This window comes from Cottoperca gobio, chromosome 7, assembly GCF_900634415.1.
Source record: "Cottoperca gobio chromosome 7, fCotGob3.1, whole genome shotgun sequence".
NCBI lineage: Eukaryota > Metazoa > Chordata > Actinopteri > Perciformes > Bovichtidae > Cottoperca > Cottoperca gobio.
The window spans coordinates 18261716-18277694 of record NC_041361.1 but is presented as its reverse complement, the minus strand read 5'-3'; the positions used below and the strand labels follow the sequence as shown (position 1 = coordinate 18277694).

At 40.2% G+C, this 15979-nt stretch overlaps 1 protein-coding gene across 1 annotated transcript; it reads right to left on the bottom strand.

The window, feature by feature from the left end:
* Window positions 1–5450: 5450 nt before the first annotated feature.
* On the bottom strand, window positions 5451–15768 carry LOC115010808 (neuronal acetylcholine receptor subunit alpha-2-like). The gene is made up of 6 exons (XM_029435598.1): window positions 15492–15768; window positions 12395–12546; window positions 10678–10722; window positions 10480–10589; window positions 7119–8556; window positions 5451–6509 (listed from the first exon to the last, which is right to left on the bottom strand). The coding sequence occupies exons 1-6, from the start codon at window positions 15706–15708 to the stop codon at window positions 6384–6386; spliced, it is 2088 nt and encodes a 695-aa protein (XP_029291458.1). The 5' UTR covers window positions 15709–15768; the 3' UTR covers window positions 5451–6383.
* Window positions 15769–15979: the final 211 nt, after the last annotated feature.

The window sequence follows — 15979 nt, the reverse complement described above, 5'->3', positions numbered from 1 at the left end:
CCTACTGTGCATTGTGCTTTCTTTTTAGCAACACACCTTTACACAACTAAAACTCCAGTGTAAAGAAGTGTTTCTCTACCACAGAATGTTTAATGTCTTCTTTGTTATACTTTTCTGACCAGAAGCTGCTCCGATGGTTAGTGCAGTATGCCTTGACGTGGATTTCTGACTGATTTTTAAATTAGATCCTCTGGAGTTGGGAGACCTTTACACAGTTTTGAAGTGAAGCCCCTCCATTCGCCCACGCTGCTTTCCGGCTCATACGCAGCGTCTTTGAAGCTATGGCCGCAACCTCTTTGTTAAATAATGAATTTGGAGATCAGCTTGTATGTAGGCCGGCGGTGGGTAGAGAGTGCGTCTACCTTGCTGCCCTCCACACTCTCAAGTAAAGGTTTCAGTCGGGATGTTAGGAGGCTGTAGATGAGGTCTTCATCCGCAAAATAACACAAAACTACTGTGTTTGCTGCACATGTGAATTCTTTATTTATTTTAAAGGTCCCATATGGTAAAGAGTGAGATTCCCGTGTCTTTGTTATTGTAAAGCTGGTGTAGGTGCTATATGAATACTGTGAACGTACCACAAGGCTCATTCCACGGAGGAATTGACACCGCCTGTATTCAGAAACTTATTCAACACTTCCCATGAAAAATGTAAATTTCCCCCCTCTGGAGATAAATGTGGGTTGTAAAATGTATGAAAATATTCCCCACAGTTAGGAGGGGGCCAGAGGGGTCCAGGCCTAATACTACAGGGTACTGTTCACCCCTTGCCCCCCTTTAAATCTCTCACGAAGAGTTGCTTTCTGATTTGTTGAGTGAGTATCTCCATGTGGATGGCATCAGCTGGAAGAACCACCAGGCTGCGGCACAGGGAAAATGAACTCGCTTGACATTATGATGAAACTGCCAATCAGATTAATTTACTTAATAATCGATGTTTCCCGGAACGCTGTTCCAGATCGTTGCAACTCGCTCTAACCTCTGGTTACAGTCATTCCCCGGCTGCAATGACGGTGCAGAGACGCTGAATACAAGAAAACCTAAATACAGCATAATATGTCTCCTTTAAATAAATACTTTCCAAACTAATAAGACCAGCTGAAATATGCTGAGACCATGAAAGACAGCTAGAAAAATGGTGACCATCAGCAAGTCACAGAGAGGTGTTGTCCCTCAGGGGAAAGAGATAGTCAATAGTTCATGTTAAAGCAGTAAGCATGGAGATACTGTGCACTTTGTGAGCCCTCCCTGAAGTCTCTGGATGGACTCTGGCGGAGCAGAGGGCATCTGCACATGCAGAACTCGTGAACCTTTCACTCAGTACCCTGAGGGAAACCCCGCTCCCACTCTGATGTGTTGAGTGGCAGCACTGTTAGATTGCTGGTAACTGGAGGGATCACAATACAAATTGCTGATCGTTGGAGGAAAAATTGAATTTAATGGGATCCCTCGAGGGTCTGTGCTTCACGCTTTACCCCATTTATGAGCCTGGGGTCTCTTAAGGGGTATCGCTGTACAGCCAACAGCAGATTTACTGTGCGTGTGTGTGTGTGTGTGTGTGTGTGTGTGTGTGTGTGTGTGTGTTTGTGTGTGTTGTCTCCATCTGTGGCCATATGTATGCACTGCACACTCCTGCAGACATCTGTCTCTTGTATGGATTCAGACTGGCCTATTAGGGGAGTTTTCGCAGCTAATCGGCACATATCAGAGCCTGGATTATGTGATTAAGGAGATGTGATGGGTAAATTGATTTGGAAGGCCATCTTGACAGATGTTTTATTTAGGAATGAGCTGCTGGGCTACAGGGGACAACCTATGAATGTGAAGAGTAGGTTGAGCGCTGTAGAGTTATTCCTGCTGGCTCTCTGAGGAACCAATTTGCTGTGCGACACGGATCACATTTTGTAATTGCTACGAAGGTTGCATGTATTTGTAGTATTCACAATTATTTTTATGTTTACAACCACCATGATGTGTCATATACTAGCAGTGCTTTTAGAAAGTTGTAAAATGAGTTTTGGCCTCAGTCTTTCATCATTTGATCATACATATAGCCATCATGAGGCACAAAATAAAACCCCTTTCCCCTTGATCTGGGGACTAGAGCAAGTACACATACACATATTAAAATACACACCTAAATAAATACAAGCGCATGCATACATCTATAACTATACAAGCTGTTTATCATGAAGCAGCCACCATCAGGTTCATCATTCATGTTATTCCATTAAAGCAAGTCTCCTTGTCTAAATTAATTATCAAAGCCCTGACATATGTATCTACAAAGACCATCATTTATTGAAATTTGCATTAAAGGCCAATATTTCATCAAGGTAACTGTAATAACATGACATTTAGTTGTAATGAATAACATTGTGTACTTATGGAGCTCTACCAGCTGACGGACACATTTGTAATTTGCCTTTGCATAAAATTATGCGTATGAAATCCCTGCTGAAAAGGCACGTCTTAACATTTAATGGAAATTAGATTGTAGTTTCAGAAAGACCGTCCTCATTTCATTTCAGAATTCAATAGACAATTTACCATGGTATTGTGTTTGCATGGAAACTGGAAGGACAAATGGAAATTAATCTCAGTTCGTACATGAATCTTTGCATACAGACAGAAGACTAAGTTAGCTTGTCGTTTTTATAAGGCCGTGCTTTTAACTCATTTGGTGTGGCAACAAAGTGCTACTTTGTATTTCAGACTATCATCCAGCGTTTCTTCTGCAAATTATGTTGCTGGAATCAATGAATAAATACACAGCACTGCAGCCATTTCACCTTGTTTAAAGTGCTGCCTTTCCATATTGTGCTTAATTGCAATTTTCTCCCTTGCTGTGTTTTTACATAATGATCAATGGTTGGTGCTCTGCTGAGCAAGTAAAAATACAATAGTTTCTTGGCTGAGGTCAAAATTCAGGTCATCACTTTGGGCATTCAGGTGTAACGTTACATGCTTTTACATCTAATCAAATCAGAGGTGGAGCAGCAGGATATAGATGTATGGGAACAGGATTAAAGTGGAAAAGAGTTGATGACTTCCTGTAAACAGTTTTCACATACTGTGTAGCCTAGCGCACAACGCTAAGTGGCTAGCCACGGCAGTGGTTGTTGGCTTTCTCATCTGCAGAGAGTTTGTTGTACTCACCTGTCTGAACGTCACTCTTGAGCTCTGCAAAGTCCTCCTCAGTCTGCTCCAGGTTCAACTTCTCTGCTCGTTCAATGTCAAAGCATAATATAATCATTCCACTAAACGAACAATATAATCCGCAAGCTCTCAATGTACGCATTAATTGCATTTTATTAACAATAATTCCTTGCAAAGCAAATATTGTCAACATGTCTTGTTAGCTCCTCCACCAGCTGATGTACAGCCTAATTAATACGTACTATCCATAGCTATCTACAGCATAACCAAGGACAAGTGTCTTAAGCATGAAATTAATCAAAATGTGAGAACGATTTAATTAAATGAGGTAAATAATTGGTCTACATCTTGTGTGCACAAATTACTAAATTGTGACCTCGATAAACTTGTTTTTCTCTCAATGGCCGCTCTGTATCGTCTCACTGCGCACCTTAAATTAGAAATACTGTTAGCTGAATGAGGCAGTCACGACGGTGGGGATTATTGTCAAGAACAGCAGACACACCTCACTGAAAGTAAAAGTTCCTCAGTGAACGCAGAAGTCACTGTTGGAGGATTCACCTTGGGCATTTTACCATTTTGCATTTTACCAATCCCAGCATGTGCCTGTCGTGGGTGGGTTCCGTTTGTTCCGCACCTCCTGCATCACCTGACGGGACCCCCTTGCTTTGCGATCCCGCTTCTCAGAGTATTGAGTGCCTGATGTGCATTTTTGTTGTCTCGCATTAGGTAATTTTGTCACTTTTTGAATGAGCTAACAAAACCGTAATCTTAAAAGTTGATTATGAACCGTACCTTGGCCTCAACACGGAGAATAAACCTACAGGAGATTTGTGCTTCTGCTACTGGTGACATGACTGCAACCGCGACAAGCGTTACCTGCAGATTTTTTAATTACTTTTACATGACTTTGGATAAATTCTCAAATTGACCATCATGACGTTATACTGGAAAATATGTACAACTAAATAGGGCTAAAATATATTTCATTTATATTCATCATTTAGATGGACTAAATGATGTACAACAACAAAAATCTACTCAGATGGGAGGTCTGTATTCTGCTATCAATGGAATATCTTGCATCAATAGATGCCCAGCCCAAACAGACTTAAAAGGCAGACGATCAATTTCCGAGTACATCGGTGTGGCACCAAATATACAAATGATAGGAAAACATGAATAATATATTTAGTATGCCTTCATACTTGACATGCATCACATAAACTGATCTCATATTGTATGCATGTATTATTCAGCTAGCTTGCCGAAAACTCAGGAACGTCAGGGCGCTCGCCAAAAAGTGCACAGCTACGTCCCGCAGAATCACTCCCATCTGGGTCACCTCTGTGGACATGGAGCTCTGGACTTTGTTACAGTAATGACAGTAAATGAGATTTGTTACTTCCACGCCTGCACCTCCAGTGTTCGACACTATATGCAGCTCAGTGTCCTCTGCCAAGTTGGTTCAATATCTTGCAGCACAATTAACCTTTGCTTAAAAGTTGTAACAGTTTTTTACAGAACCAATGGTCTAATCATTACTGAGTTTAAATTAGACATGTTAATTTTTAGCTGTTTGCAGATATTGAAAAGATCCATTAAGCAAAGCAGCAAAAGTCAGGCACTATCTGAGTTAACAGAATGGAAAGTTATTAACACCATTTTGGAGCTATTCAATAATAAAGCCCTCTTAAAATAGGCTTAATGTATACTACTACTACTACTACTACTACTACTACTACTACTACTACTACTACTAATAATAATAATAATAATAATAATAATAATAATAATAATAATAATAATAATAATAATAATATAACTAATAATAATAATAATATAACTAATAATAATAATATAACTAATAATAATAATAATATAACTAATAATAATAATAATATAACTAATAATAACAATAATAATACTTTTCTCTGGATATTAATGAAAATTTGTGATAAATTGGTGATTAGTGTTTTACATTGCATAAACACTTCTTTGCTTTCTGGCATCACTCTAGAGATATAGATATAGATACTGTATATAGATATGTAGATACATATATATTTAAATATACTTAGAATATTGAGAAGTGACTTCATCATCAGCCTTTCACTAGTTCCACTATCTGCCACTGGCTTAAAAACCTCATTGTGTGCATCAATTTTTTGTTGTGCATTATGAAAGCCATTGGATTCTCTGTCAGATCTGATAGCATGGTACACAGTGTACAATGCACTGTAGAGGCTGGTTTTCTTTATTAAAGATAATAAAACAAATGTCCCCAAAAATAATGTGGCAGTTATTTATTGATATTCACCGTTAACTTTAAATATGACTTAAAAAAATGAATGATTATGGGCTTGAAAATCATGCATGAAAAACAAAGTGGGCCATTCATTCCACTCCTATTCTACTCATTTCTCAAGCAATATAAATAGTGAGTAGGTAGCTGGGGTTGAGGGGAGGAGGGGCTAGGCATGACTGGAGAGAGGGACTTTAAATACCTTCCTGTTAACATCAAAGTGCTGCGGTAGTAACAAAAGGAATATTGAATAGATGTGTTTAATTTAACTGCTAGGATTAGAAAATCCCAGAGCTGCGTGTGGGCTTACTTAAACTGTGACCATTGCAAAACAGCGTCACACCTGAAAACACACACACACAACTCCTTCCCAGAAATCCGTCACTGAATTTTGACAAATCCGGTTGAACTAAAACTTAAATATTTTCAGGATACTATAACATTGACATTGTAGTAGGAATGTTACAGTAGAATAATATTCAAACCAAACCTTTTACAGTTTTATTAACATCTTTCTTCTCAGAAATAAATAAAATCTTTTTCCTGAGTCTGAGGTTTTTTGTGGTGTTTTATTTCTGCACTTGTAATTGGTCAAACTCTATTCTTTGCTTTTATTTTCTTTGAGGTGACAGCATGAGCTATACAGCTCAATGTCAAAATGGAGTGGTGTGAAAGATATTTTCACTGTTGGCCTTTTGCCCTCATAAAGATTTTATATGCCCACTGGAATCAATGAGAGATATTTCATCTGGTTTCTCCGTGAGTAACCTTTTGACAACCCTGGGCAAGACCAACGACTGTGACTTGTAGTTCCTTTGAAAAAATGAAAAGAAAAAGGATAAATGATGGACCATTCTTCTTTTTTTACAAGATAAGACTGTCAGTGTTCATGGACTTTCTTTCCTTCAATAGTGAGATTCTAGATCATTCCAGCCAGCCAAGGAGGAAGAAAGAGTCCCACAGATCCCAGTATACACACCAGTACAAACATCCAGAGGAATATCCTGTCAATGACCATGGCCACATACTTCCAGTCCTCTTTCACCTGGCAGAGAAAAGACACAGCAGAGAGGGGACATTTCAATTTTCACACCACACCACCTTTTTTTTGTCAGTTTTCACCCTTGATTGATTTCTCTCGAATGGCTGATTTTTTCATTATGAGGCAGCTATCTCCTAAATGTCAGTCAATTCTTGCCTGTCTCTCTTATGAAAAATTCAAGGTCAAATTACAGAGGTCCCATTGTTCCAAAGACAGGCTTTTTCTGGCAAGACAAAGTGAGTGCATTGTAGTGTTGACAATGACTGGTGTCAATGAATGCAATTATTTTTTTAGATTTTGGAATAATTGTACACATTTTCTGAATTCTCCTTCCATTCCACATATACAGCCTTCATTTGTTTGTCAGCAACTCAGCAATTAACACTGGATCAGTACTGTATACTCTAAAGCTCTTTGCTGCTTGGAAATTTCCTTATCAAAATGCATTTTCACTTTTCATCAGTGAAAATGCATTTATGTTTTAATGTAAAGCATATAGAATTTATCTGTGTACAAAATGTGCTATATAAATAATATTTGCACTACATTTAGAAACTACTATGTCATTACCACGGCTTTACTGTTTACTAAATGAGGATAATTTGAACTCACTGAAAAATCTGCATCCTCTGCTCTGAGATGATCAGCGACGTATTGAACTCCCTCTATGGCCCGTTGCATAGCTGGGGAAATAGTTGGAAGCACGGTGTTCTGTTGGGTACACGCGTCTTTAGTGGCCTCAACTGTGAGGGTTTCTGCTGGGTGATCTGTAGGACCTTGTTTCTTCACCCACCCTGCGATTTCCATGAGCCCAGGTCCTTCATCATGCAGACAGCAGTACTGGAAGCTGTGGGAGCGACACCGATGCCCAGCGCTCTGAGGAAGCTCCTTCTGTTGGTTACACATCTGCTCTGCACTGTGGGATCGGCCATTTGGGGACAGTGTATTTATTTGTTCCCTGGATAGGCTGCACAGTGGGCCCAGTGGCAAAGTTGGTGGTAAGGACAACTGGGAAGAAGACGAGGCTGCGGAGTTGTGTGCCCGTAGGGGTTGTTTCTCAGAGAGAACTGAATACTGACCGGATGCTGACTGGCAGAACATGTTGGCCTTCAGTGGGTGATCGTCCACGATGTGGTTGTCAAGAGGGGAAGAGGGTGGGCAAGGTGAGCAGACATGGATGCTTGGACTGTCGGATGGAGTCTTTGGAAGTGTTTTATTTACCTGGCTCATCTGTCTCAACCCTGTCTCTAACCCTGTCCAATAGGCCAGTGAGTTGCCCGTTGCAGATATGGTAGTAGGACGGTGCATCATCTCTATAAGCTTCTTGCAGTTCTGCTTGGCTGTGCCTGGCGGACGCTTCATGAAGAGGACTCGGGGCACCATATCCAAGAACACTCTCCGCACCCAGTGAGGCATGCCATGGGTTTGTGGCGATCGGTGATGTACGTTTAACACAAAGACAGTAATTACGATGGAGAGTGTGACGAAGACCATGGTGAACAGCAGATATTCACCAATCAATGGAATCACCAGCGATGTAGACGGTATAATCTCTGTGATCAGCAGGAGGAATACAGTTAGGGACAGTAAGACTGAGATACACAAGGTGATCTTCTCTCCACATTGCGATGGCAAATAAAACACCAGCACAGTCAAACAGGAGATAAGAAGACAGGGGATGATGAGGTTAATGGTGTAGAACAATGGAAGCCTCCGGATGATGAAGTAGTAAGTGATGTCTGCGTAGATCTCCGTGCAGCACTCGTACTTTTTGGTGTTGTACTTGCCCACGGCATTGACAATGATCCACTCGCCGCTCTCCCAGTAGTCCATCTGATCCACATCGCTGGCCATGCTGATCAGATCGATCTTGGCGCGGTCATAGGTCCACGAGCCAAACTTCATCTTGCAGCTTTGCTGGTCAAAAGGGAAAAAGGTGACATCTATGCTGCACGAAGACTTGTAAATGGCCGGGGGCATCCACTTTATCCGACCGTCATGGAACAGATGGGCCTTCGTGAGGTGAGTAACCGCAAAGTCGCCATCAGCGCTGCACATAAAGAACAGGATGTATTGCATTACAAGAATTCTCGCCAAGTTCTTCAATCTTTACTTTTCAGATGACAAAAATCTTAACTCGAGTGGACCTTGAATCGTAAAGCCAAATGTCTCATGGTCGTCTCAGTCGATGGTGTCTGGTCATTTGGTCATTCATTTTTTTAACAACTTACTAAAGTCAACGCGTAACTTAGCACTTAGCACAATTTTAGCACTGCAGTTTTTCCTAAAGAGAAATGCCATAAATAGTTTGTATTACAGGCAATAACTTTAAGTAACTAGAAGATATTTTATTTGAATGATTGACTGAAGAATAAATTATGATTTTTTTAATAAAGTGCAAAGCATACAAACGGCAAACTTTTACGTCAATGACGTTCTTCCAAAAATACCTATTTCAATGGGAGAACATCATTGGATAATTAGTTACTATGATTACATTTTTTTGAATATTTTCTCTTATTTTATTGATCCTCTATGTGCTTCTGTTGGCTCAATTTTAGCAAAAACACAATATTTGATAATGCAGTATATGTAAATTGATGACATTCAAATGTACACATCTAAAAGATTGGATGTGCAGTACTGTGGAAATAATAATATAACAAAAGTGAAATTGGCACAATAAATAATTTTTGGTGCCAAAGAAGAAGTACTGGACGTCAGTGATCTAATCTCTGAAAACCGTCATGGCGACAGCTGCCCCATCCTCCTCTCTCTCATCTCCTGCCTCTATAATCGGATCAATCTTTGTTAACATCCTCTCATTACACACGTGTACCTCACCCAATAGTTCTTGCCTCAACTCATCTTCTGACCTAGTCATCTATCCACCTTGTTGTTAAAATCTTCAACTCATATTGAGAATAGCCATCAGTCACTCTGTGTGTCGTATATGTTCTGCCTGGATCTGTTCTGAACATCTGCCTGGCCTCTGATGTCCTTCCTGGTTGCCGAATGTAAGCTTGCGTTTTGACTTAGTAAAGACCACCGAAGGGCCAACGCATGTTGCAATTATGTCTGATCCAGTATTACAGTGTAGCATTAGATTCAAGACCTACATTTAACAACAAAATCAAGACAACAACAACATCAGCCTTTTACCAATACAATATAGCACTTATTAGAGAATACATGTCGAAATGTCGAGTATATATCTCCAGTAGGTTCAGAAACCTGACATCTAGAACTCATCCTGACCTTTGCTGCTCATGCCTAAGAAAGCTGAACATATAAAGCACAACATATTTTAGGATCAAAAAACCTCTCCGATCTTTGTTTCTCTTTAAACGCAATTTTATTAATTTCATGTAATTTTGTTGTTTCAGTCAGAGTCTTATGTAAAGGACTTTTTTACCCCATGAAATGTTCTTTACAAAAAACGTTACTGAGCCGCAGATATTTCATCACGAGAAAGCAAAATCATGTTGTTGTAATTGAACTCAATGAATTCAACAGTTTTATTTAGTTAATTCTGTCATGCCACTATCTGAAACCGTTTTTTGTATTCGCTGATTTCCCTTATTTAGAGTGAAATAAATGCAGGCCGACCTGGAGCACGCACACTAGATGCTTTTTATCTGAAGCCCTTTGAAACGCATCCAAATTACATTTCATCTTCTGATTCCCAGCCTAATGTAATGTTTTGTGCAATGTTCTCAGCTTTGTTTGTAACCACATCCATTAAGGCTGACCTTGTCCACATTTATTTTAGCTAAATTACTTAACAACATTGGCACAGGACACAGTTTGGCACAACAACAGAATCTTCATATTTCCCCTCCAGTCATACCATCTGTTAGAATTAAATCATCAGAATGTGAAGATTTGTTGCCACGTGATTACCGCTATTACAGATCCCAGAATCTCTCACAATTTCTTCACATGAAAACAAGCTAGTGACACAGAGCCTCACTTGTTGTAGAGAACAATGTCCGGCCTCCAGATGATCTCTGAGGGAATACGGATGGAGGTGACATTATCGTATTCCTCCGGCTTCCAGCGGAGTTTGTAATCGTCCCATTCCTGTAGGAAAACATTGATCCGGTAATATACTGCAGCTTTCTGTTAGACTGTGTCTTTACCATGTGTTTTATCTCTCATTATCACATACTTGCTTGACCCAGACGTTTGTCGTCATCATCTGGTTCTTCTCATCCTTAAACGGAAGAGAAAATGATTGAGGCGTTCCTTTTCTTTCAAAGGACTTCTGTCAGTCTGGACTTCATCATCACATAGCTAGAATTTCTTTGTATATGTTGATAGTTCTATAGAACAAATTAGAATACATACCCTCTATTTCTAAAGACAGTGTAGTTGTGTAATGCACCAAGGAAAAAAACACTGCACTCACTGCACTGTGTCTGTTGCTGGCAAACTGCTATCTCCAGCTCTTTCCCAGCAACATCTAAGACACAGCAGCCAGTGAAAACACACTGAAGGAGAAGACAACTTCAGGCATGTGGAGCAAGCACTGTCACCTAATTGTGTGTCAAAAACCTGGAGAATCATCGCTGAAGTGATGCAGGCTGCACATATTCAACCTTGAAGCTGCACTAGGCAACTTTGCATGGCTCCAAATGGCAGTTTGAGGCGTTATAAAAAGGGCTTTACCTTAGTTACCAGAAACCCTGCAACATAATTTGTGTCTGTAATGCGAAGATAAGACAAGAGAGAATAAAGATGTTATTTTGTTGAGACCAACTGTGTCTGGATTTGAATATTTACTGCCAGTGTTAGCATATTTGACAACTGAATTTAATTTGGGAAAGTAATTCATTCTCTTCTGTTGTGGCTTCATATCCGCTGATAAGCGATCTGTATTTAGATTTATCTTCGTTTCCTGGTGTAGCTGGTTTGCTATTATGATCGTAATGAATATAATAATAATAATAAATAAGACAGAGGTAGTGCAATTGAAATGTATCATTTACACAACTGCATTGCACCAACAGCATCAGAACAAAACATTCATAATAATAATTCCACTTCTTCCAGGGCCACACAGTATCTGAAGTGATATTTGCAGGTAAGTTTACGTGCAGTTTAAAATGTGCTGCAGTGGATCAGCCTTCAGACTGGCATGAACTGTGCACTTTTCCCTGATGAATGTATGTTTGAACAATGCTATTGCTATTGCTCGTTCAACAACCTAAGGTGCTGTACAAGACGTGTGTTCATGCTTGTAAGTTAGATAAGATAGATCTGTGATGTAACTGCTTTCTACAAACATGGTTTAAAATGAATGAAAACACGTAGATGAACGTAGATTGAGAACTAATATTGACAGATCAATGCAAAACACGGGGTGCATTTTTGAAACAAATCTTGTGGCTGTTTGCCTCCACCAACCAGTCAAGTGACAGTTTACATCCATGTCTGTCCAAAATGCCATCGCTCCATAACTTTATCCTATTAAACATTTGTGTGAAATTGTCATAAATAGCATATGAATACTTGAGTTTTGGCCAGAAACGTGGGACCTTGACCTTTGACCATTACATTCTTGTCAGTTCATCCTTGAGTCCAAAAAAGAAAAATAATTCCCTCAAGGTGTTCCTGAGATATCGGTTCACGAGAATGGGACAGACGGACGGTCAACCTGAAAACATAATGCCTTTGGACACGTCTGTCGCTGGCGCGGAGGCATGAACATTAAACATTTTTTATTGGTTCCTGATTGTTTCCTCAGAGACCACATGACAAGTCATTCACAGAGCAGATATGCATGCTGTCGCAGTAAAAAATTAAAAAGCTATTTAATTTCAGTTGGACTTCAATCCGGCGTTGGCTATCGGTGAAACTTAACAATGCTGTGATGTTTTACTCACCACATCAATAAGCTGGGCGATGGACAGTCCAAAGTGGACTAGCACTGTGTCTGAAGTGTTTTCCACAGGCCGGGAGAGCTTATTGTAATGTGCGAACAAATCATGGAGCAGCCGCTCTTCAGCGTGGCCACGGGGTCCAACTTGGGAACAAACTGAGGAGAGAGAAGAAGAGATTAGACACAACATGACTGACACAGCCTTTTTAGCCCTTATGTGTCATTTAATGTCTTTTTGGTACTTTAAAACAATCCCGTTGCTTAAGACTGCATATCAATGAACATGCATCAGTTAACATTGCTACTCCTTTATGTTTACTCATGACAATGGTCTATAGATTTAGAACCAGTTGCAATTGTTTCTCTTTTTGCACCTTTAGACTTGAAATAGAAATCATGATTTCAAATGCATAATATTAACATTAAATATATTTTCTAGCATGTACAATACATTCATCTATAATGGATTCAGCTTATCCTTGCCACCGTGAAGAATTCACTGTACAGAGTGTAATCTGAAAGAAGGGTGACCTCTATTATACAGGTGGCGTATGGTTACACGAAAACGTATCTTATGAGATGAGGGGGGGGGGGGGGGGGGGGCGAGAAGGAAAAAGCGGAGGCACGAATCTGAGTCGGAGGACATCCGTTGTGTCTCTGAACAGACGTGCTGATGGAGCGATCTGTCGAGACGACTCACCCCTCCCTCGCCCCCCTCTCCCTCTCTGCCTCGGTGTGTCTCTGCCATGGAGCAGCTCGACCCCCCCACACTGAGGACGACCTAACAAGGTCTGGTAACAATTAAAGAGATGAGGATCGTCCCGAGACTCGTACAGCACGATGTCCTTTGTATTCTGATCCTTTTTCATATTCAATAACGCATTTTTCTATTCTGGACATTGTGCTATTGTGAAGGTAATTCAATGGCAAAGTAATTCATCACAGGCTGGGATTTCATTTCACCAGCCTCACTGATAGTTCATTATCCCTGGCGTTACGATATATTTCAATGTCCTTCTTGTATATATATATAGTGTATTGCTATAGTCATGTGAATGCAAAGGAAGGCTATCTATCTATCTTCCCTTCTACCTACCTACCTACCTGCCTTTGACAAAGATGCTATGCTGTTCTGTTTGTATTATTAAAACAGGGACACCGGTGGTGTTGTCATGCTGCCGGCCTTCCTTTCGGGTTCCTCTACCCACTCAATCAAAGCCGATGGACTGTCCTTCAGTTGCCTGAAAACTGGCATCCTCTATTTTTAAAGGCTTGGGATCAATATCTTATTAAATGGATAAAGTTTCTTTCTTTCCCCCACGTCTTTACTTCCTTTTCTACCTGAATGTGTTTGACGTGTCAACCTTGAAACCAACACGGGTACCTTTGTTTCATCACATCAGCTCAGAGCGATATCTGTTGAATGCAGCTGATATTAAATAAAGAGGGACGCTCCAGTAGATTCTAAAGCAGCCTCGCAACTAATGGGTTTAGATGGGGGAGCTGGCTGGGTGTCGTGACTTTGACAACGTGCGGGTCAGAGCAGTAATGTGTGCAGGAGAAAGTGAATAAGTGTTGGATGAGTTTACTTCTGGACAATGTGCTTTATGGGACACTATGAACAGTGCTGGTACCAACTTTGCTGTACACTTAGAATTGAGAAACCAGAGCTTTTTCATCCCAGTCTGTCATATAATTACTCTTTACTCTTTTAGTTCCTGTCCTTTAAATCATGCTCTGTATGCTTCTGATTGTTGGCATCTGTTCTTACATTTATTCATGCAGACAATTGAAATGTAAAAGAATATATTTTTTATAAATCATTCAGAAGAATTAATAAAATGGCATTTCTAGTTATGTGTCCTTCTTGGTTATGTAGATGTGTCCGAGCTACTGGCCCTAGTTCTGTCCTCATTGGATCAATGTAATTTAATTTTCCAATAATATATCACTGTCTATATAAGGGAGTCCTGCTCTTGAACTAGGCGGAGAAAGCTTGTAACCAGGTCACTAAGCAACAGAGGCAGTTTCTACCTCCTCGTCCAATCAATACGACTGAAAACAACAAACTTTTTGTGTTTTGAAGGTTGTGGGTTTTTGGCAGTGATTGTGTTCGTCATCTTGTCAGATTTGCCTTTGGGAAAAAAAAAATACTTGCCTTTGTAATGCAATACTGGGACTGGAACTTTGTTAGGGACTGTACAAAAATTGTTGGGGTGAGGAGGGGGGTTGAATCTTACATTTTATTTTATCAAAGAGAAAAACCCTATGTGGCCTTTTTATATACATGTGTTTGAATCCTTCCCCTCACTTAGGAAAAAAACTGCAAAACCCTCCCTTCACTAGCTCAACATACAACCCTCCCTCCTACACAATGTCGTTCCCAACTATTCAGAATTAGAATTTGAGGGAAACTAATTTTCTCCCGGATTACTGATGCAGTTTTAAACACATAGTTAACGTTGTAAATTGAAACAAAACAAAACCGCAACAAAACTACTTGGTTTAAGGTTAGTAAAAAGATCATGGTTTGGTTTAAAATAAGTACATTCTTTACGTTATTTCATTTATGCTATTCAACCTTGACTTTTAGTTTGACATGGGTCATGAGCAGCGTTCTCCTCGGGGAAAGTCCTGGGTTTTGTATTCCCACCCTTTCTTTCTTCCTTCCTGAGCATCCTACGTCGACCAATTACAAATGTATTTGTCATAATTAAAAAACTAATGTAATCCCAGAGAATATACATTTCCCTCGAAACCTAATTAACAATGCAGTTTTGATGTATGGGAACATAATCTTTTTGAGCCCAGGCTGCCAAACATAAACAAAATAAACAAAATAAACGTATTGCAGATCCGGGCCCAGGTATTAACTTTGTGACTTGAGCTCCAAAATATTTTCACCTAAAATGAATGAAAATAAAATAGAATTGGTGATGAGTGAAAGTTGAATCACCTTCCCCAGTTTTCTCAAAATAGACCAGCCTCCCTTGAGCAAATATTTAAAAAACATACCCCCCCCCTAATAATTTTCACACAGTCCCTTATGACGAGAGAGATAATGAGAAGTAAAGCGACTGACAGAGGGGGAAATGATTTACCTTGTGGAGGAAGAGTGAAGAAAAGTATGATCAAACATTTGTATATATCCATAGTGATCTCCGTCCAACTTCTGCTGGGTTTCATTCCCGATGGTCGGTCATCCGTCCTGTAACAGTCTTCGGGAGGTTCAGATTTAGTTAAACAGCCAGATGGAGAGGTCATGTCGGTCTGTCGCAGCCCTGGGCCTGATGTTTCCTCCTGGTTCCGTCCATCCATCTCTTCACAGTGTCTAGTATGAAGTACCACAGACCTGCAGTTTCCCTGATCCAACACTTGAAAGTCCCTCCTCACTCCACTGGAATCCTTCATAGAAGTGTGGCTTCTCCCTCTCTGTCTACATTACTCCCTCCCTCACTTCTCCTCTCTCCGCCTCCTCACCTCATCTCCCTTTTACTCTCTCTCTCTCTCTCTCTCTCTCTCTCTCTCTCTCTCTCTCTCTCTCTCTCTCAACTCACTCGCACACACACCTCATTTCTCTCTTTGCATT